The sequence below is a fragment of the Dermacentor silvarum genome, chromosome 10, assembly GCF_013339745.2.
Source record: "Dermacentor silvarum isolate Dsil-2018 chromosome 10, BIME_Dsil_1.4, whole genome shotgun sequence".
Taxonomy (NCBI): Eukaryota; Metazoa; Arthropoda; class Arachnida; order Ixodida; family Ixodidae; genus Dermacentor; species Dermacentor silvarum.
In genome coordinates, this window is record NC_051163.1 from 64,254,409 (window position 1) to 64,277,971 (window position 23,563).

At 47.4% G+C, this 23,563-nt stretch overlaps 1 protein-coding gene across 1 annotated transcript; it reads right to left on the reverse strand.

Annotated features, from left to right (window-relative positions):
• Window positions 1–518: 518 nt before the first annotated feature.
• On the reverse strand, window positions 519–21,837 carry LOC119431601 (solute carrier family 35 member G1). Its single transcript, XM_037699079.2, has 3 exons — window positions 21,466–21,837; window positions 14,352–14,804; window positions 519–1,051 (listed from the first exon to the last, which is right to left on the reverse strand). Exons 1-3 carry the CDS (start codon window positions 21,717–21,719, stop codon window positions 637–639), a joined length of 1,122 nt encoding a protein of 373 aa, XP_037555007.1. The 5' UTR covers window positions 21,720–21,837; the 3' UTR covers window positions 519–636.
• Window positions 21,838–23,563: the final 1,726 nt, after the last annotated feature.

Consider the following 23,563-nt stretch of genomic DNA (forward strand, 5'->3'; position numbering starts at 1 on the left):
AGGTCAAATTTGCTAATCGAATCGAATACAAATATTCGAGGAAAACGTACTTCGAGAAAAGGATTGAATGCCGAATATGATCTCGTTTCTAAACAGAGCGAAATATAAAGGTTGCCTGAAGTCCGCCTGGTAAAGAAGTTGCAGTTTCGAGCGAAAGGCAAACATTGATTGTGACAGCAAATTATTAAACAGCTACACGAAGTAAGATTAATAGCTTATCAGCTGCGCAAAGTGCTGTAATAAACATTCGCCTACTAACTAAAATTAACGAACCCGTTGTCACGCGCGCACAGGCAAACACGAACACATCTCACTCGATGACCGCGGACACTCGCTGTCAGAACGCTGGCGTGACGAAGAGCGGCAGCAGCTGCATGCGAATTCCCCTTGTGCTGCCTCGTTCTCTCCAACGCGAACTAGGCGCGCGAGAACACAGCGTATGCGAAGCCATCAGCTATCCCAGGTCGCCTAGCCTTCGAACCCAGCGCAAGTTACCTCAAAGATAAGGGCGCGCGCGGCCGCGCTCAGGCGCCGCAGCTGGAGTGGAAGATGAGATGCGCACTAACCGGCCCCCTCCATCTCCCTCCTAGCATATCTTGATTATATAAATTTCGATTATTCGCGTATCCCTCATTTTCAGCCGACGAACCACGCGAGCCTGGATCGCGTGACCGAACTTTCGGGAAACGCCAGCGCCCACTTGCGTAGGCCCGTGAGCAGCACGCTGCCGGTGACGAGCACGGCGCCAGACACGGTGTAGCGGTCGGGCAGCTCGCCGAAGAAGGCCACCTGCCAGGCGAACACCAGGACGATGTTGGTCGCCGATCGGATCAGGGACACGGGCCCGGCCTGCTCCGACTTCAGGGCGAGCGTCACCAGCGCCTGGCCACCGAAGCTGAGCGCCCCCAGCGCCACGAGGAGCCAGCGGTCGACGCTGTAATCACAGCGGGGCAGCTGAAGCTGAGCGCCAGACGTCAGCAGTGTGAAGGCGCCTGTCTCCAGCACGGCGACCCAGCCGAAGCTGAACATGACGACCCAGTGGTGCACGTGCCTGTGGCATGACCGAGATTTAGGAATGATTGGTTGGGGAATTGCGTCGGGGGAAAGACGCGGAAGAGCTTCTATACGATTATGAACGAAGTAAAAGACATATACCAGCTCAATTAAGCATCGATTCATGGAAGTGAACAGCGCAAACGACAAGAAAGACCAGCTCTTAGAGTATCCTTCCACTGTCCCTTGCGTTGTTCACTTTCATGTATCGATGCATCAACTTGCCCAGCTAACTACTCTACAGCATTATGCATCGAGTCAGTGCTGAAAGGTTTATTCAAATGCTATAAGTATAGTATAGTATAGTAGTATAGTTTATACGACTACAGTATTGACCCTTTTCGCGGAGCAGTTTGCTTTAGAGAAACGAGATGGCGCTCACGGCGGCGCGCCATGCCTCTCCTCAGCGACCGCGCACGAATACGAAACCACTACCGCTTCTACCTTGCTTCTGTGCGATCAGCTGTTGGAAATGCAACGGAGTTTTCGCTAACACACTGTGCTGCAATCATGCTAGATTGAAGAGGTGTGCAGTAGTTCACTGCGAAAATAGTGACTGGCATGTTAAGGAATAGAATGAATCTGTGTGGCCAAGTTCGCGGACCGCTGCTGCAACTGTCCGAACGTGTTACCGGCACTTCGTGATGTACGGCTTTCCTCGAGGATACAGAAATTTTCTCATCCGCCAGCTTTGTATCGCTAAACTTCGAAGAAAGGGCTTCATCGTCGGAACGTCGGCAAGAGTGAGTACCACTAGTTAAATAATGACAAAGGGGTTAGCGACGCTTCCTGTCATAGGAAGTTTCGCACAGGTTATCTGTACAAAATGGCAGGAAAACTTAAGTCCACTCTATCGCCGACGTATCAAGAATAAGTGAATGGGCGCACACTTGAATATATGCGCACTGTATACGCACAATAAATGACGGGATTATACCTATGGCGCACGAATGGTCGAAGCTGAATGTTTCGTGACGGTCCACAAGAGTAAGCGAGTTACTAGCTGTAATATATATTTGCTACAAGGTATTACAATGTACAAGACAGCTACCTTTCAAGTCTTCTGCGCAGCAAGAACAAATCTATCGGAACTGAGCACACCCGCGAGCAATTAGGCATAAAATAATCAGATAGTGGGCGCACCATTAACTTCACATGAGTCAGAAACTGACAAGCCACTGCTTCAAAATATTTGCCGAATAAAGAACAAAGAACAAAACACACTACTCCTGACTTAATTCATAATCCGAAAGCTTGGAATAGATATTTAGCCCCGTTTTTAGAACAAGCACCGTGTACACTGCTTGCGCCGTTTGGACATAGCTTAATCAGCTCCGAAAGCGCTTTTGCATATTCTCTGAAGCTGTGATCTAAGCTTTGTGTCGTTCACCTAGTCACCGTCTACGGTATCTCCATAAACAGAGGTTTTCTAAGCCGCGCCGTCGTCATACACTTCCATTGTAAACAAGGAGGCAACGGAGGCAGTTGAGGCAAGCAATGGACGCGTCACCACGTGATCAAACATGGCAGCGCGCACGGGATCGCCGCGAAAAGGGTGAATAGTAAATTGGGCACAAGGGTTCCACCGGCTTGGCGCTCGGCTTTCTTCCTGGGGGATACGCTTAGGGGATCGAGAAGCCTGCGCGCTAGAAATACCGTGAGAGCCCTCGCGACCACAACCTTGCGACACAACAGGAGAGAGAGAATAAACTTTATGCAAAAGAGGACACGAGCGTAGGTAGCTCCTCCGCTCTGCAGTAGGTGGTCCCCTCAGTCGAGGAGTTCAGCGGCCTTAGCTGCCCTTCTCGCTCGGTTGACCAGGTTGAGCTGGTCCGTCGAGTCGGAGCTTGACAGCGCTGCCTTCCATTGCTCTGTGTGGTGGGGTGTGTTATGGGTGTTAGCTGTGGTGTGCTTGCGCAAGCCTATACCATGCAGTGTGGGCATTTATAGGCATACAGGGCAGGGTGTATACAGGGGAATACAGCGCAGTAGATTTCAGCATCTCCCACGGCGGCCATTTCCCATGTGGCGTCCCGATGCACCTTTTAGGTAGGGACCCCTTCGGGTTAGAGACAAACACCCTTTTGCAAGCGTTGAGGTCCCATAATGGTCGGGAGCGCTTGTACCAATTTAACGGTATAGGAACCCGATGGCACCTCTATTTGGTCTCCCACAGCAGCGGCAGATGCTCTTCAACAAGGCTGTCTGTAATTGAACAAAGAGCGCACAGCCACCACGTATACATCGTACAGAATCCCTACAGGGCCCCCTTTCGAGATGCGAACCCCCACAAGTAGCTAAGCACCAGGCCGGGAGACATATCTGTCCAGTCGAAAAACTGGTAGCTCTCCGGCAGCGCCGTTATTTGAACCCAGTACCTCCAGCATACGAGGCGGATGCTCAACCACTATAGGATATCACTGCGTTTTTCTACACTTTTATGCTACTACACTATACTAGCATATACTACTATACTACGTTTTTCTTCGGAAACATGCCGAGTCTCTCGCAGAATACCTATAGTTATAATATTTTGAGCTTCCTTTTAGAGTTGAAAATTACCGAGCTATTGGAGGACAGCCCATGCGCTGCCCATTTTATTGCGATAGCAATTGTACGGACACTCCAAGGGAATTTTTGCCATCGTCGTCGACGCGTTGCCTTGAGGTTCCGTATATATTTATGTAGATGTATGCTAAACGCATTGTCATGCAATACGACATGCGGTATATGCGGGTTATATTGCCACAACATTGTACCACTAATGTTGATCATACCAGGTGTTACATTTGTGACAAAATTATTCCTCGGTATTTTGAGAATGGCAGCCTACAAACAAATGTCATAAAACAAAAACACCGACAGTGCGTGCCTTTTATCTTCATTCTTCTCAGACTTAAATATTAAAAGTGCGAAATAATAACAGAGCTCAAACCTGAAAATGATGTAAATTTATTGGCGCGGCTGTGCGCTACTTCCGGGATCGGCCCAATTGAGAAAGAGGTTTGTAGCATACCCGATACGAAAAAGTGGTGGTAATGTCGCTAAGAAAGACGTTGGCTTTAATTAATGAACGTAAATGGACTTGTCCGATGAGAGAATTCAAACAGAGGACCCCTAGCACCACAGCTTGTTTTTGCTTAGCTTATGTTTACTTCAATTCACACTGCCACTACAGCTACGAGTATTACACTTCGTGTAATATTCCAACATACTGCTATCGCATTCATTGCTTCGCCCTAACGGCGAAACTGATATTTTCCCTTCCAATATCTCGTAACAAAACGCCGCTGTCTTACCTGTTTGGATCTTCTCTACTTAAGGAAGTTACTAACTACAAATACTTAGGTGTCACCCTGTCATGCATGCTATCCTGGAACCTCATGTTAACAGCATGTTTGGATCTGACCACGCCTCCTTAAAATCTTTTCCATTGCAATAAAGCTTCTATTCTCCACATAAGGAAGTTACTAATTACAAATACTTAGGTGTCACCCTGTCAAGAATCCTATCCTGGAACCTCATGTTAACAGCATGTTTGGATCTGACCACGCCTCCTTAAAATCTTTTCCATTGCAATAAAGCTTCTATTCTCCACATAAGGAAGTTACTAATTACAAATACTTAGGTGTCACCCTGTCAAGAATCCCATCCTGGAACCTCATGTTAACAACATATGTTTGGATCTGACCACGCCTCCTTAAAATCTTTTCCATTGCAATAAAGCTTCTATTCTCCACATAAGGAAGTTACTAATTACAAACACTTAGGTGTCACCCTGTCAAGCATCCTATCCTGGAACCTCATGTTAACAGCATGTTTGGATCTGACCACGCCTCCTTAAAATCTTTTCCATTGCAATAAAGCTTCTATTCTCCACATAAGGAAGTTACTAACTACAAATACTTAGGTGTCACCCTGTCATGCATGCTATCCTGGAACCTCATGTTAACAGCATGTTTGGATCTGACCACGCCTCCTTAAAATCTTTTCCATTGCAATAAAGCTTCTATTCTCCACATAAGGAAGTTACTAATTACAAATACTTAGGTGTCACCCTGTCAAGCATCCTATCCTGGAACCTCATGTTAACAGCATGTTTGGATCTGACCACGCCTCCTTAGAATCTTTTCCATTGCAATAAAGCTTCTATTCTACACATAAGGAAGTTACTAACTACAAATACTTAGGTGTCACCCTGTCAAGCATCCTATCCTGGAACCTCATGTTAACAGCATGTTTGGATCTGACCACGCCTCCTTAAAATCTTTTCCATTGCAATAAAGCTTCTATTCTCCACATAAGGAAGTTACTAATTACAAATACTTAGGTGTCACCCTGTCAAGCATCCTATCCTGGAACCTCATGTTAACAGCATGTTTGGATCTGACCACGCCTCCTTAAAATCTTTTCCATTGCAATAAAGCTTCTATTCTCCACATAAGGAAGTTACTAATTACAAATACTTAGGTGTCACCCTGTCAAGCATCCTATCCTGGAACCTCATGTTAACAGCATGTTTGGATCTGACCACGCCTCCTTAAAATCTTTTCCATTGCAATAAAGCTTCTATTCTCCACATAAGGAAGTTACTAATTACAAATACTTAGGTGTCACCCTGTCAAGCATCCTATCCTGGAACCTCATGTTAACAGCATGTTTGGATCTGACCACGCCTCCTTAAAATCTTTTCCATTGCAATAAAGCTTCTATTCTGCCACATAAGGAAGTTACTAATTACAAATACTTAGGTGTCACCCTATCAAGAATCCTATCCTGGAACCTCATGTTAACAGCATGTTTGGATCTGACCACGCCTCCTTAAAATCTTTTCCATTGCAATAAAGCTTCTATTCTCCACATAAGGAAGTTACTAATTACAAATACTTAGGTGTCACCCTGTCAAGCATCCTATCCTGGAACCTCATGTTAACAGCATGTTTGGATCTGACCACGCCTCCTTAAAATCTTTTCCATTGCAATAAAGCTTCTATTCTCCACATAAGGAAGTTACTAATTACAAATACTTAGGTGTCACCCTGTCAAGCATCCTATCCTGGAACCTCATGTTAACAGCATGTTTGGATCTGACCACGCCTCCTTAAAATCTTTTCCATTGCAATAAAGCTTCTATTCTCCACATAAGGAAGTTACTAATTACAAATACTTAGGTGTCACCCTGTCAAGCATCCTATCCTGGAACCTCATGTTAACAGCATGTTTGGATCTGACCACGCCTCCTTAAAATCTTTTCCATTGCAATAAAGCTTCTATTCTCCACATAAGGAAGTTACTAATTACAAATACTTAGGTGTCACCCTGTCAAGAATCCTATCCTGGAACCTCATGTTAACAGCATGTTTGGATCTGACCACGCCTCCTTAAAATCTTTTCCATTGCAATAAAGCTTCTATTCTCCACATAAGGAAGTTACTAATTACAAATACTTAGGTGTCACCCTGTCAAGAATCCTATCCTGGAACCTCATGTTAACAGCATGTTTGGATCTGACCACGCCTCCTTAAAATCTTTTCCATTGCAATAAAGCTTCTATTCTCCACATAAGGAAGTTACTAATTACAAATACTTAGGTGTCACCCTGTCAAGAATCCTATCCTGGAACCTCATGTTAACAGCATGTTTGGATCTGACCACGCCTCCTTAAAATCTTTTCCATTGCAATAAAGCTTCTATTCTCCACATAAGGAAGTTACTAATTACAAATACTTAGGTGTCACCCTGTCAAGAATCCTATCCTGGAACCTCATGTTAACAGCATGTTTGGATCTGACCACGCCTCCTTAAAATCTTTTCCATTGCAATAAAGCTTCTATTCTCCACATAAGGAAGTTACTAATTACAAATACTTAGGTGTCACCCTGTCAAGCATCCTATCCTGGAACCTCATGTTAACAGCATGTTTGGATCTGACCACGCCTCCTTAAAATCTTTTCCATTGCAATAAAGCTTCTATTCTCCACATAAGGAAGTTACTAACTACAAATACTTAGGTGTCACCCTGTCAAGCATCCTATCCTGGAACCTCATGTTAACAGCATGTTTGGATCTGACCACGCCTCCTTAAAATCTTTTCCATTGCAATAAAGCTTCTATTCTCCACATAAGGAAGTTACTAATTACAAATACTTAGGTGTCACCCTGTCAAGCATCCTATCCTGGAACCTCATGTTAACAGCATGTTTGGATCTGACCACGCCTCCTTAAAATCTTTTCCATTGCAATAAAGCTTCTATTCTCCACATAAGGAAGTTACTAACTACAAATACTTAGGTGTCACCCTGTCAAGCATCCTATCCTGGAACCTCATGTTAACAGCATGTTTGGATCAGACCACGCCTCCTTAAAATCTTTTCCATTGCAATAAAGCTTCTATTCTCCACATAAGGAAGTTACTAATTACAAATACTTAGGTGTCACCCTGTGAAGCATCCTGTCCTGGAACCTCATGTTAACAACATATGTTTGGATCTGACCACGCCTCCTTAAAATCTTTTCCATTGCAGTAAAATTTCTATTCTCCACTTAAGGAAGTTACTAACGACAAATACTTAGGTGTCACCCTGTCAAGCATCCTGTCCTGGAACCTCATGTTAACAACATATGTTTGGATCTGACCACGCCTCCTTAAAATCTTTACATTGCAATAAAGCTTCTATTCTCCACATAAGGAAGTTACTAACTACAAATACTTAGGTGTCACCCTGTCAAGCATCCTGTCCTGGAACCTCATGTTAGCAACATATGTTTGGATCTGACCACGCCTCCTTAAAATCTTTTCCATTGCAATAAAGCTTCCATTCTCCACATAAGGAAGTTACTAACTACAAATACTTAGGTGTCACCCTGTCAAGCATCCTGTCCTGGAACCTCATGTTAACAGCATATGTTTGGATCTGGCCACGCCTCCTTAAGATCTTTTCCATTGCAATAAAGCTTCTATTCTCCACATAAGGAAGTTACTAACTACAAATAATTAGGTGTCACCCTGTCAAGCATCCTATCCTGGAACCTCATGTTAACAACATATGTGCCTCCGTGTCTGGCAAACTGTACTTTTCTAAAATACAAACTTAAAAAAGCTCCACGTTAAACTCCATGTTTAACTCCTAGATTAATATTGCCTATATTTGGACCGAAGCTCGAGTACGCCTGCATTGCCTGGGGGCCCTGCACTCAGTGCAATATCAACAGCCTTGAACGAATCCAAAGGCAGGCGGTCCTGTTTGCGCGCACGAAATGTTCGACCTTCGATTCTCCAGCTCAACTATTGGCATATACAGGGCTTAAAGTCTCCGCCCAGTAGAGGGGGGTGGAGGGGGGTCATAGGGCCGCAACCATATATATATATATATATATATATATATATATATCAGTGAAGAGCTTAATCACACACAGGCTCCGATCCGACAGTGCAACAGGTCAAAGAATAGAAGTACTAAGGAAAAGTTGCATTTAGTGCCAATTCACAATCAAGCACTTTAAAGAAATGGGAATTTTGGAAATGTGTTTCCAAAAATCAGCGCAAATAAGTATAGCTGCAACACAGCATATTAGTTGCCTTGCTTCATTCACAACCTCAGGCACCAGAACAGTATATTTTATGGTTTCACACCTACTTACCTACAAAAGTGGACAAAATGCATGCATGTTTGGCATAACACAGCACTCATAATGCACAACTAAACGACTGAAAATTAAATGGTAACCTAAAGAACCAAGGCGAACCTCCTCTAATTCACTTGAGCTTCACGCTCAGGTGGCTCATAGAACAGTATGCTCTGCCAAGAATCTTAGTCGAACAAGGGTTGTGACTGTCGTGTGCAGTTCCTCGGGGTAATGCATGCAGTAGTACAAGAATATCTGTTTTCCTGTCTTTGCTCATGCCACATCAACCGATTAATCATGACTAAATTATTAATCGCAGAATTGTTGAATTAGAATCGCCCAGCACAAAACACTTCTGGTAATAAAATACTCTCCAGTGCTTGTCGAACGGATGTCGCAGTGCTACAGTTGACCTGCCAAGGGAGGGCCAAGCCCCTCCTTAAAAAATGGAAGAGAGGATGCCCCCCCCTCCCCCCTGCGCCCCCCATTTACTTTAAGCACTGGGCATATAATGACATTCCGCTGCTTGAATTGAGTAGGAAAAAAAAAGCCTGGAATTCCTTTCCAAAATACTTAGTAACAAGCTCGCACTCGACCCCTCAAATTACATAAATCGATGAGACAAACTCGCCAGAATAATCAAACTGCTTTAGCTCCCTATTTTTCCAGAACTAACATATGAAAATACCCTCCCGTTCCCGAGGACATAGGGGGAGGAGGGCTCAAGCCCCTCTTCAGCCCAATCAGAGGCCCCTAGTCCAGGGCTCCGCTGGCTCTTGCCATCTTCTCCGCTCTCTGGATCAGCTTGAGCTGGTCGTCGAGGTCCGAGCTGGACAGCAGTGCCTCCCATTGTGGTGTTCGTGTCGTGGTGTTCTATGTCGTGTAACGTTAACTCCCACGTAATGTGGTATAGGGTTGGTGTGGCCCCGCACCACGGGCATTCGTCCCTGTAAGCTGTGGGGTGTACGCGATGTAATTTTTGTAGGTTCGTGTAGGTGCCTGTCTGGAGCCTACTCCAGGCAGCGGCTTACTCTGTCTTTTGATGGGGTAGCGAATATCGCAAGCGACTCCATCTGTGGTAGTTAAGAATGGCTGAATATTCGGGTTCAACTGGGTAGGGTAATATGCAGTCGGCGTGATGAGTGCTCGGTTATGTACAAATCCTCGAGTTGCTCTGTCAGCATACAGGTTACCCGTGATGCCAGCGTAGCCCGGTATCCAGATGATGGTTTGGGCGGTAATGTCCTCAGTGTCCTACGTGGGTAGTTGAGCTAGGACTTGTGCAGCAAGTCTTCCGATTCTTCTCCGTAGAAAGTTGCGGCAGGCCTGCTGGGAATACGTGAGGATCGTCAGTGGTTTGTTTGAGTGTTGGCCTTCGCGGTTGGCTAAGGCGATGGCCAGCTCATCGGTTTCCGTGATCGTGCAGTGGCGGATCGATGCTCCGGAGGTAACGTGGCCCCGGTGGTCACAGAACCTCTGCCACTGCGCCCCTATTCTTCGTCCCGTACATGGCGGCGTTCGTAAAACGGGCCGTGGTATAGAACCTGAATGTTTTCTCTATGTACTCGGCCCTCGCTCTAGTCCTGCCAGAGTGTAGGTTAGGGTCCATGTTGCGTGGTATTGGGGCAATGTGATACCTGTCCTGGACGTGACGAGGTATCGGGCCGGTTTCTTGGGTTCGTAGTGTTAGAGTGTATTTGAAACCCAAAGTTTGTAGGGCCTGCAGGCCCGTGTGAGTCCGCGCAAGTCTCTGTTGTTGTGAGTCGTGAAGGGCTTCTGTGAGTTCGCTGAGGGTGTTGTGTAACCCCAGCGCCAATAATTTCTCAGTCGATGTACTGATCGGCAGGCGGAGAGCGGTCTTGAAAGCCATCCTCAAGAGCTTGTCGGCCTGTTTCGTCTCGCATTGTGTGAGATGGTAGTAGGGCAGGCTGTATGTGATTCTGCTCACCACCAGGCTTCTGACCAGTCGGAGAGTGTTCCCCTCCTTCATGCCTCTATTCTTGGATGTTACGCGGGATATAATGCGTGATCGCCTTGACACTGGTTTTGAGGAACGAAAGGGTGTGGGTGGCCCGCTGATTAGACTGCAGCCACATGCTCAGAACCCTGAGCAATGGCTTCTCTGGTATGAGGTCCTCGTTGAGGTGTACCTAGAGGTTTCGTGTTGGGTCTGTGGGGACCCTGTGGTTATCCCGACCTCGCCAGACACGTATGAGTTCGGATTTCTCGGGCGAGTATTCTAGTCCCCGTTGAGGTGAGCTGCAGTTTGCAGCCGTTCTTCATTTCAATGAGGGACCCTGTTGTGGTCTAGAGTGTTATATCGTCTGCGTAGAAGGAGTGACGGAAGGCCTTCTACGTCCTGCAGTTTTTTTTGTGAGGCTGATCATGGCGACGTTGAAGAGCGTGGGTGAGATGACAGCTCCTCGGGTACTGCACTGCTGTCTGGATCTCCCCAATCTTCAGCTTCTCCGTGCGGTGGCTTAGGAAGCTCTGAATTTGTACGTTCACTCAGCCGCAGGTGGTGTTGGCGAGCCCTTCTAGAATTCCTTGGTGGCTGACGTTGTTGAAAGCTCCTTTGATGTCGATTAGCTAGGAGGACATGTTCGCCGCTGCGGGGAACATTGCTGAGGACTTTTTCCTTGATTTGGCGTAATACGTCTTGTGTGGACAGGCCTACACGGAAACAGGCCTGTGGACGGGCCTGCACGGTCCGTGCCCGCCTCTGTGTTACGGGCGGTGGCTGCGATGGCCGCTCTCACTTCGCTTTCTGTGATAGGTTCGTCCAATGGTGGTGTAGCGCGCACCAACGCCGCAGCGCGGAGCGCTAGCTATGGTCGGCGCTGCAAAGAGAAAAAAAAATTAAAATAAAGAAGCGCAGCGCGTGCTCGAAGCGCAAGCTCGGCACGTGCAGTTTCGTTCTAAAAGCTTGCCACGCTGGTTGTCGCAGCCACGTCGCTCCGCTCGCCGCCGTTCGCCCTTCTGAGTAGGGAACGACGGCACGGCTCGTACGGCCGCCGCCACGTCCTCCTACAGTGGGTTGGGTTGTCCCGTGTATGGTGTTCTACATGTGTTGTGTGGGAGCGGGATATCCATAGCACTATGTCTTGATGGCGTCGATGAGGTCTTCTTGGCGTCCTGGGTAGGTGTGTAGTAACCACTCCAGGGCCTTGCACCCCTCTCCTTTGGTTTTGGTGGGGTCCAGGATGGCTTTAAGTATGTGCCGCGTCTTGGACGTACCCACGGGTGCCACCGAAGGTGTCGCAGAATCTATGCCAGTTCGCTGAGGGAAGTTGCATGGCATGTTCTTCTGCTTCCGCGGTTAATTGTGCTATGTGTGTCTTCAGTTTCCTGTTATTCTTCCTGTTATTCGTCTGTGTTTTCCAGCGGCGGGTGAGGCCCCATTTCGCGTCTCACAGGTGCAGTAAGTGGGGATCCACCTCTGGAGGCTTCCGTTCGGGCAATTTCCTTTGTGTGGTGTTGTTTATGTCGACGGAGGTTGCTGTGCCAGTCTTCCAGGTTTGTGATTGTGTCTGCGTCCTATTCTTGAGCTTCCCTGATTTTTCGCCAGTCAGTGAGTTTGGCTGTGCCGATCTGCCTGCGTAGGCGTCCGGTCTCTAGCGTTATGTTCAGTATGTAGTGATCGCTGCCTACGTTCGGTTAGCGTGAGGCCTAATCTTTGAAAGTGTTTCCTAATATTTCGCCCACTTGAGCGCAGAAAAAATTGGTATGTTACATATTTTTGTTCATCTAGAAAGCAGTGCGCGTTTTGATATGTAATTAAAATATATTCTAAATCGCGTCGCTGCCCGTACTTCGCGTTTGGGTCTTTTCCGGCTTAGCCTTCTTTCACGGTAAGGGTGAGGTTCTTGCTATTGCAAAAGCACAGGTTATTACTAATTTGGCCTGCAACTCTTGCGTTAGAGACGAAAACTGTGGATACTTTGTGTGAGCTCCTGCGCTACGAGCGCCGCGTCCCATGTGTCACATGACTGTCCAGCTACAGGTCGCTACGGTAATCTGCATTATGAACGCTGCACGTCGAACATGCAGCGCGCGCTGTGGTGGTGGTAGTGGTGGTGGTGGTGGATTGTAGCAACAGGCGGGTTTAGCCTGGCGATCAAGGCCAGCAATTGCTCCGCCTGAGCGTCTCTTACAATATCGCTGAATGGTTTCACCATATGTCCATCAAACCAGTCTCTCTCAAGAATTCCATAAGGAGACGTGAAGTTTCTGTGCGGGCTATAACTGATCCCTCGGGAAATATAAGGTGTTGCAGGCACGCATGCGGAAGGTCCTTTTTTTGTAGATTCTCCAGGAGAGCGTCCCTTTCAACTTGGAATTGCTGGCATGACCACAGAAAGTGTTCAATATCTCCTGTCGCGTCACATGCCGTACAGTTCGGAGAATTGATTCGTCCCGTCTTAAATAACCAGGCCGGTGTACTAGCAGATCCTGTCCTGATTCGATATAAAAGTGATGCTTCCTCTCGATGAAATCTCTTGGTTACGCAGGGCATATGTGGTGGAACCCAAAGCGACCCAAAGTGATTTCGAATGTCCGATTTTTTCACTTGATTACTCTTTGGAGCCTTGATTTTGGGAGGATGATAGAGCGCTGCGTATGCAAGCGCATCAGCTTTTTCGTTGCCAGTAATACCAATGTGGGAGGGAATCCACTGAAACTTTACCGTGAAGCCTTTGTTCTTGAGTTCTTTCACAAGGGCTAGTGATTTGCGTGGGAACTTGGTGGATGGCAGCTGTCTCGCTACCATACCACCCCATTCGCGAGTCACCTATGCGACACGAGCGCAGGCCGATATCCTGACGCAGCCAGTTCAGAGCTGGTAAAATAGGAGCCATTCAGCTACGCTACCAGGTGATTCGCCTCTGTTCAGTAAATTTTTTTTTTTTGGGGGGGGGGGGGGATACCGCGGTGCCTAACGTTCTGTTATATCCTTTGCACTGGATATCCTTTGCCGAGCGAAAGGAGAGTACGGTGGGCTTTCCCTCACAATGATTCTTATTGTGGAGAAGCCAACTCCTGCAATAGTTTCTTTTTCTTTTAGTGAGCGACGCATACAGGGACGAGCATCAGCATCAGCAGCAGCCACATTTCAATTAACACCGTCCGCCATGTTGTCCCTAAAGAGGCCTGCCAACTAAGGACAACACAAGTGAGCAAAGTATATCGACAGTACTGCTGCTCCCGTTCCGCAATCCCTTCCGTTCTTACGCTTGTCTTACGACTGTCGACGGAACGCCTGATTTGGCCCTGCAATCGTATGAGCTACGTGGAGCAAGCAGCAACAACGTCCGAATTCAGAGCCAGCTGGTACATAGTCACGATAAACAGTCACTTGAATCGCGGAACACGATCGAGTCAGGAGACAATATGAGTGTCGTCCTATCGCTTTGCCCCGTGCTTCGCCCTTTAGGCGACGCTTCGTTACGGAACCAAATGACGGTGCCTGTCGACGCCTAGCGAGATGATTGCTCCAGATACGTGCAGTTTGTTGCCCGCAAGACGACAAAACGCAGAACGTGGCCTTCCTAGATCACGCGGCGCGCGCGGGCCGTGCACTCGCCGTCCAATCTCGGAGGTTACGTTCTGGGGTTTGTCGTTTTGCTTGCACTGATCTCGGAGGCCATTGGCCTAAAAAACCGCAGACGTACTTGAGCTTTCGCAGCACGATGTAGACGCTCGCGCCGAACGCAGTCGAGACGAGCGCTGCCGCAACGCCACCTCGCGTCTGTGCGGGTCCTGCCTGTTGCGCGTCACCGCCGAACAGAAGCGGCGGCCTCGTGATGAGAGCGATCCCCGTTAGGGTTAGCAGCACGGCGGCCCCGTGGGACAAGCCGCACGATTCCCCGAGGAACAGCCTGGCCATGGGGGGCACGAACACGGGCACGCTGAACACGATGGCGGTCGCGTCGGCCATGGGCATGTGCTGGACGGCGTAGAAGCTCAGGCACAGGTTGGTGGCGCCTAGCAGGCCGCGCAGGACGAGGAGCGCCCGCAAGTCACTGGGCCCCAGCGGGGGCTCGCGGCTAAGCACCAGCAGGGGCGCCGTGAACACCAGGATGCCTAGGCCGCGAACCGCGGCCAACTCGGCAGCCGGGATGTAACTGCATCACGGTTAATTGCAACGGGTAATGGAGCCGATGTCTTGAAAGGTGTTGGGCCGTGTTGCCCACATTGGACAACGCCTAGCAACTGCTTCGCCAAAGTAGCGGGTACGAATGGTTTCATATATATAGTACCGACAGGAGAGGAAGAAATTTATTTAGAAACATTTCTGCGTCAGCACCATAACGTATAACCGCGCTATAAAGATAACAATAAAATAAAATTAAAGATAATATGACAGCACTTTAACGGTAATGGCTTCCTAACCCCGGTAGTTACATTTGCCGTTGCGCTGTTAAGTCGCGGCATCGAATCCCGGCCGCGGGGGCCGCATTTCGATGGGGGGCGAAATGCAAAAGCGCCTGTGTGTCATGCATTGGGTACAAGTTAAGGAATCTCAGGCGGCCAAAGTTAATCCGGAGTTCTCCATTACGGCGTGCTTCATCCTCATATCCTGGTTTTTGGCACCTAAAATTCCAGAATATAATTTTAAATACCAGCTTTCTGGAAGCGTTTGGCTTTTGGCTTACATTGAGAACCGTTGTCGATGGTTCTTCCACAATTTTTTTTTTAAAATTCAAGTGACGGACTTTATGAGACTTATCTGCACTTGTAAACGCGTCGACAGCGGGATAATCACCACAAACGTATGTTACGTATATATTTTCTTTTACGGATAAAACAATTGTGCAACACAAGAACGTTTCCGGTGCGTTGTCGGTGATCGAAAGTTAACAAACGATGCGCAGCTTTTCCACACGTTCTAGTACGCTTCTATGCTGGAACTTCTCTGCTATGCCATTACTCGGCTTATCTTTTTTATCTCGGCTTATCTTTCTCAGTGAGGAAACGGGGCAACTTGCTTTTGAATGATCGGACTATGGACGATAAGATAAAAACGCTAAATTTAAACGCAGCCCTCGGCTAAGCAAAAACAATATCATAAGTCACTTTAGTGAGTAGAGTAGTGCAAGTGGATGGTATTTTATGAGGTGCTCTACAGGTTTGACGAGAAGTTCGATGTGCAGGTCTGCACCACTGACTGCTAATTACTGCCGTTTCTTACATCAGAAGGCCCTCAACATACACATCTACTTATATTTATTTCAGTTATTTTTATGATGTTATACATTATAAGAGGTGGATATCCCTCAACAATTAGTTTTTGAGTGCTGGTTTGATGCGACCTAAGTGTCCCTGCTACAGGTAAAAAATTTTACGGCGACAGTATTTAAGAGCCCGAAACTGGATTTGCCTTGTCCGTTCGTCCATTCCGTTTCGCTGAAGCGACAGTTGTCGTCAATAGACCGCCTCGATTACCCCAGCTTCACCAACGCCATAAGGCGAAGAAAAATAACACTTCGCCCACAGCCGTCAGCACTGGGATTCGAACCCATGTTGCTGCATCGATGTGCCTTTGGGAGGAGGGCGAGCTAACCGCGCACTGCGTTAACCCTTTTTTTTTCTATATTACATCGGAGTAAAACATTCTAGAAACACAAAGTGCTACAAAAATTGAAAGTGACTTTGAACACATACACTCAAAAGTTAAGCAAGCGAGGGCAAATAAAGATGTACACTGCGGCGGTAGTTCTTGAGCTGCCTACATACTGCGAACGTAAGCAGCAGATTCCCAAAGGAACGACGGAGTGCTATGCGGTGATTCCGTACGCGAGTCGCACATTCTACCGCGTTATCGCTCTGAGACGGCTCTGGGTAATCGCCGCAAGGTGTTGTGCTTCGCACAGACTCTGTGAGCCGTGGCGCCTGTGTACGTATTTTGGAGGCCAGAACAAACAATGCTGGGGACGTATCCTGCGACGATCACTTTCGAAAATTCTACCAGTCTTCGCGTGACGGAAACCAGCCAATCAGGTAATGCGGTTTTGCTCAACCAGCCAATCAGCGCGCGCATCATGGCCGATGTGATAGTATCGCCCAAAGTGATCGTCACAAGGAAAAATCCCGTTTTAGTGCGCAAATCGTAGGAAGGAAGGAGGTGACAGAGACTATGCGCTCTGTGGTGTCACCTTCTATTTGCTTTCAATAGATTTCTACAATGAAACGGGATTTTTTCTTGTCCAAACAAGGATGATACTACGCGCATCGCATTGAAATTGTTCTTCGCAAGATGGCGGTGCGTTGGCGTGGAATGCTTCGTTGTAATGCTCGTGAACATAGTGTCGGCGTCATAAGAGAGGCATACACGACAACGATGATGATCAACCTACGCATGACACATATCCACAATAAAGGATGCGCCTAGAATCAGGTGCTTGGTGGAAAACAACGCCGAAGGGCATCGACGGCGTCACTGCCTACAACGGCTTCGCAAGGATAACGCTCACGTAGTTTGCCGGATAGTACAGGTCACGGGATTCACAGCTGCCAAGTTCCCAATGTAATAACACCGGAAATGTGCTGAAAAAAAAATTGACTCGCAATCCCGGCCCCGCAAAAGTGGATGTCCATTGAAGCTGTTTAAAACCGCAACTATACAACTGCTCTGGGGGTTATGCAATGCTTTATTGCCTTAGAGCATTGGAGTAATGGCAGTAATGGTAATTTTGACAGCACGGCGTCGCTCATAGCAACAACATTGAAATCAGTTGCTAGGCTGGTTCTTTTATATACCAAAGGCTAGGGATGTCACTCCGCACGTCGCAAGCTGCCATCGCCGCGGCAGCTTGCGCAACAGTAATCTTTACAGGGAAACGTATGCCGCAAGCGCTGCGTGCTTCGAATTGTTATCAGGAGCGCCTTATCATCAGTTAAGTGGCTCTGATGATTGTTTCGTGCTTGTTCTTTATTGAAACGTGTGCTGTTCTGTGTGTTGTATGCGTGATTTCAGAGAATCTATGCACTGTTCGCTTCACCTTGCTGACTGCTTGAAGCATCTGCCTTACGGGGGTACGAACCACTGCTCCTGGCCCTGCGCTACCGCCGGGAGCGGCCCACATTTTTGCTGATGGACGCGGGCACGAAAAATGCTGACGACCTAGAGGCTAACTGCTTCGCTGTAGCGAGGACGTTTGCTTAAATCTTGTAAGTGAAGTTGCACTGTGTCAGAGTTGGATAATACACAGCCAGTTCCTTTCAGTACGACTTGTCGAGTCTAAAAATCTAGAAGCCTTTATTGCAGTAATTGCCTCGTCACCGGTGGCTTAAAGACTGATTTATTTACACAATCACTAATTAAAAAAGAGGGTTTAGAGACGTTTTATGTTCAAAGATCATCTATAGTGCCACGCTGCCGACACGTAGGGCAAGTAGGTGCCCAGACGTTGTCCTAACACTGAATGATGGAAACTGAAATATACGGCTTTACTCAACTTCTCGAAACTTAATACAGTTACTACAAGGTCTAAAGACCATGATAACACAAAAAAGAAATGAAAATAATCATGACGCACCACGGTTGTCTCAATGAAATATGTTCCCGTAGTAAAACGTTGGTACGTCTCAAAAAAAAAAAAAAGTAGCATAAGCGTTTGGCCAAACAGCTGTGAACACAGGGTTCCATAAATCTGCACAGTTGCTCTAAACAAATCTAGCCTACTTAGACATGTGGAGTCTAAGAGTGCTAAAGTCTGTCCAGGTATTTTTATTTCCCCAAAATGCACTACTATGTCATACAGCATGAAAGTTTGCGTACATCACAGAAAAGGTGAAGCCACTATTTATCTAAACAACACCTTTCTTCTTCTAGTGTCACAGCAATTTATAATTATATTTTAAATATTATATTTATATGTTATATTAAATGTATAATTTTTTAAAGTTCTTACTTAAGATTAATGTATTAATCAACGACCGGTGCCCCTCCCCTACCCGCAGCAAGAACCCTGTAACCGCTGGCTTCTTGTCCATTCCCCTGTAGTGGGTGAGCGCAATTATTTAAGAAGAAAAAACAAAGGCAAGCAAGAAACAAGGGGGTGTCTGTGCACGCAACCACCCGATTCTTGGCCCGACTCCGATGTTGGGTACATTGTACGTTTTGAAGGCTCACCATCGTCATCAATAAAATGGTGGCCTTCAGTGGAAGTTAATGAATCCAGCCCTGAAGAAGTCGTGAAATCTGCTGTCTCTCTCAATTTTGTTCCTTCATAACTCGCACCCTATTTCGGAAATTCTGACTCGTTAATAATAATTAATCTGAACTCATGACCGAAGGGGCTGCAGTTGAACGCTTCTGCAACGAAAACATCTATATACAACGAAATCACCCACGTAACGAAGGATTCTTTATGTCCCGGCGGAACTCCTATTTTAATATTTATTGCGAACGCCTCTGCAGCGAATGCCAATACAAAGAATTACCTGTACAACGAAAGAATTTGCGTGACCCCTAGTTGCGGTCAGCACTGTCAATATAGGGACATGCTTCAAAAGCGTGCGGATGACTGCGCGTGTTCCGGCCACAACTCCATGGAATTCCTCAACTCGCATGTGGCGCCTGTTGAAAAACAGCAGCGGGTATGACGGCTGACGATTACAGGTACGACGCTGTTGACGATGACGTGACGACCTGCATGACCGACGACGTCGCCCACGCCATCAAGGAAAGGAAGGAGACGAAGATGGACGTAGGTAGGCAGTGATGAAAATCTTGCAGACGTTTCAAAAATACTGACAAGGGAGTCAATAGCAGCATTCGACGCACTGCAGCTGTATACCTTGCAGCTGTGCCTCAGTTGCAGCTGAACCTGCGTCGTTCCCGGGGGTTTAGCCGCGGAAGCTGCCGTGAACCTCGTTACCGTAAGGTCGGCTGCACTCACACACTCCGCCGACCTGGGCAGAAGGAAATTAACGACTATGTTTACGAAGTACCTCTTGATGTTCCTGTGAAATGAAGCCTTTCTTTTGCTGAGCGTGCTTAGCTATAGCCTACGCTATTGAGAGCGGTATGCCGGTGCTCAACCTTTACGACGAAGTTTCCTGTATAACGAAGGGTTCTGGAGGTACAAAGAGCTTAGTTATGAAGGAATTTGACTGTATGTGTGTCTGCCATACCACACTTGTCATGTTCTTGCGTTTAGTTAGCAAAGCTTCTCATAACGGGGAACCTGTGTGGCAGCGAAGAGCGCGGTGCATGCCAAGCGCCGACGATGACATTCGGCATGGGTTCGGCGAAGACGTTCGGCACGAACTGATTGAGCTGAATGCTCAATCAGTTCGGGAATTAAATTAGGATCGTTAATTCGATCCGGAGTTCGTGAATTAAATTAGGATCACTGTGTTTGACTGCATGTTTTTTATTTGCAAATACTCTGAAGCAGCGGCTTGTCATGTTTCTGACTCAGTAAAGTTCCTCGGTGTGTTCACTATCGGATTGCTTATTTTCTGCCTAATCGCTCGCGGGAGCGCTCAGTTGCGATAGATTTGTTCTTGCTGCGCACAAGACGTAGAAGTTCTGTACTTTTTAATAGCTTGTAGCAAAGACGTATTATCGTTAGTCACTGGCTTACTCTGTGTACCATCACGAAACGTTCAGCTTCGAACATTCGCGTGTAGTCGGTGTAGCTTCCGTCACCGATGCTTCGGCGCAATGATTCACGTGTGCATCCATTCACTTATTCTTGATACGTTGCCGATGTAGTGGGCTTATGTTTGCATGTGAGTTGGGGTAGATGCGTGCAGATAACGCGCGATATGCCAGGAAGCGGCACTATTCCCTTTGTTACTGTGTAACGAGTGGTACTCACTCTTGCCTACTTTCCGGGGTTGAAGTGCTTTCTTTGGAGGTTAGCGATACAACGCTGGCGAAAGAGTGCATTTTTTTCATCCTCGAGAAAAGCCGTGCATCGAGAAGGGCCGGCAACACGGGCAGTCCTTACGTAGTAGAGGTCCAAGGACCTTGTCACGCAGATTATGTCACTGACTATTTTTTGCAACCAACTACTGCACACGCCTTCCCTCTATCACTCCACATATTGCAGCATAAATGGAGCACCATGCATTAGCGAAATACCAGTTGCATTTCCAACAACTGATCGCACAGTTGCAGGGCAGAAGCGGTAATGATTTCCTATATTTGTGCGCTTTTGGTGAGGTCACATGGGATGGATGGATGGATGGATGAGGCTGAACCATTTAAATTGGGCGGTGGCACACGCCACCTAGCCGTGACTGGCGCTTCCGGCGGGCACGCCGTCGGAAGCGCCATCTCGTTTCTCTAGAGCAAACTGTTTCGCGAAAAGGGTCTATAGCATGGATTAGAGAGCAAACTAGGATATAGCCGATGTTCAAGTTGACATTAAAAGGAAGGAATGGAGTTGGACAGGCCGTGTAATGCGCATAGGACAAATAGCCGGTGACGATTTATAGAATTCAGAGAAGGAAAGCGCAGTCGAGCACGGCAGAGAACTGGGTGGTGTGACGAAAGTATGAAATTTGAAAGCATTACATGGGGTCGGCGGGCGCAAGACAGGATTAATTGAAGATCGCCGGGGGAGGCTTTCATGCTGCAAGGGACATAAAATAGATGGCTGATCATAATGATAGTATAGTATGATTTGAAATGGTATAGTATATAGTAACGTATATCCGAACAATTAAGCGCCGCACGGTTTTACAGGTTACGGTCACGGACTGCGCGAAAATTCAACTCTTTCAGAGATCCAGCGGTTTGTGAACTTTTGACGCCTACGGTGCACGTACTTTAGCCTCTTGACGATGACTGTGCAGATGGAGAAGCAGAAGCTGGATAGCGTGCAGAAAGCCAGTCCCTTGTACAACTGCCATGGGTGGGGGCCGCTGGTCGTCCTCGCGTTCTGGTCGTCCTCGTCGCCTACCCGGCTGGCACACAGTTCACCGTCGCACGCGGTGGGTTCGAATCCTTCCTGATTGATTGCCTCGTCATCAGCTGGTGGCAGCAGGGGCTGCAAGTCTGGCGAAGACCACGAAGTCGTCATCGGGCGTTGCGGATTGTGTCACTCTGTAGACATTCTTTCTCCTCAACCACAGGTCCTGTCGCCGTCACACGCTGTCTCAGACGGGTTGTTCATCACAATGGGGACGGCTGGGCAGTCTCGTCTCCTGCAGTGACCGTAAAGCCACGAGGGTAAGCGTGTCACGGTGTAACGCGCATAACGCTATCACTTATACGCCATATGTCTGTGACCTATTCGTGTTACATCCCGATCCCGAAACATCAGGAAAAACACTGTCAAAACTTTGAGTCCCCTAAAAATGTTGACCGTCTCTTTAGCATGCGCCGAAGAGGATGAAGCCGAAAGCCTGTGCGCTCACGAGATATTCATTAAATTACTCGACATTCTCATTCGAATGCGTTGTTACTTCCCATTACTTGTTTTTTTCAACCAAATGTCATGTGCCTCGAGCGGCCAGTCACGCGGCAATTTTGCGTGTATGCACGGGCTTCTTTCACGCTCGGAAACACACTTTTATGCAGCCCGCACTGCAGCAACAGAAAGCTCTATCGAGAGTTTTTAATGTTGCTCTACAATTTTCTCATTGCAATTTTCATTTAATTAAATTTAATAACTTAACTAGGCAGAATGCAAAAATAATCTGAGCATCTCCAAGCGACGGCAAACAACATTACCTTGGTTCTGTCCAGCTACGTGAAATTTGCATATTTTTATGTCTTGGCGGATGATAGTTGGGACACCCTGTCTGTATATACCGACAAACTGACGATTGGACGAAGGGCCAAGAAACTGCTTGGCTAGGCAAAGGAAGCTTCGTTTTAAAAGCAGCAGGAAACTTGGCTGCCTTATGGTTTGGGCGAAATCATAAGAACAACTGCGTAACATAACCAACCTGTAAACAAGAGGCAGGACGTGTTGGGAACCGCAGTTACCGCCACGCCTGCCTTGACGAAGAAAGCTCAAATGTTCGCACAGGTGCACAGCATGGCAAAATGAACATCGTGTGAGGACAGTGTGCCTGACGGTGGCTAACGTAGTCTGCAGGATGAAATGCGCGCGTTTACAGGTGGAACATTCAGCAGCTGGCGCATGCGGTATTTGACGCGACCGTCCGAAGAGCGGCAAATACCCAGTGCACTCATGGAGCAACTCGCTGCCGCATCGGCGTGAAAGGGGTTCATTGAAAAGTGGCACATATACGCAATGCATTTGTGGCGCAGCATGCTGATGCGTCGGGTTGCTGTTCTTGAGGAACCCTTGTGACGTGTGCTCGATTCCGCTCGGCATCGGAGAAAATTGAGGGATCTTGTTTCGTCATTGCGGGGCGGTGCACTCCCACTGCCACAGACTCAGTGACCCAAGTTGGTGCGATGGTTGGTTTCGAACCCTGTTACCTCAGCACAACATCCCGATGCGCTGCCCATTCGACTGCGGACTACCCAGTGCCCCAGGTATGTGGGAAAATGGTTAGATACAGCCATAACCGTTGGACAAATAAGGTTTATTCCTATACTATCCTACAGACCAGAATGCGTAGATACGAACGTATACATACACACACGCACATCACATACATACATACATACATACATACATACATACATACATACATACATACATACATACATACATACATACATACATACATACATACACACACACACACACACACACACACACACACACACACACACACACACACACACACACACACACACACACACACACAAACACACATATATACATACGTAGCCCATGGAATATCCGTGAAGCACCCTAGGAATGCTAACGTATTAAAAGAGCGGTCGCCTATGCAGAGAGCACAGATGTAGGAGGCACACATGTTGGCCTGCCGGCGGTCGCAT

Coding starts and splice junctions, on each gene's coding strand:
- LOC119431601 (XM_037699079.2), bottom strand. CDS start 21,719: ATGACGACTTCGTGGTCTTCGCCAGACTTGCAGCCCCTGCTGCCACCA. Junction 14,805..21,465: donor GTCATCGTCAAGAGGCTAAA/GTACGTGCACCG, acceptor ACCGTGATGCAG/TTACATCCCGGCTGCCGAGT. Junction 1,052..14,351: donor ATCGTGCTGCGAAAGCTCAA/GTACGTCTGCGG, acceptor GTCATGCCACAG/GCACGTGCACCACTGGGTCG.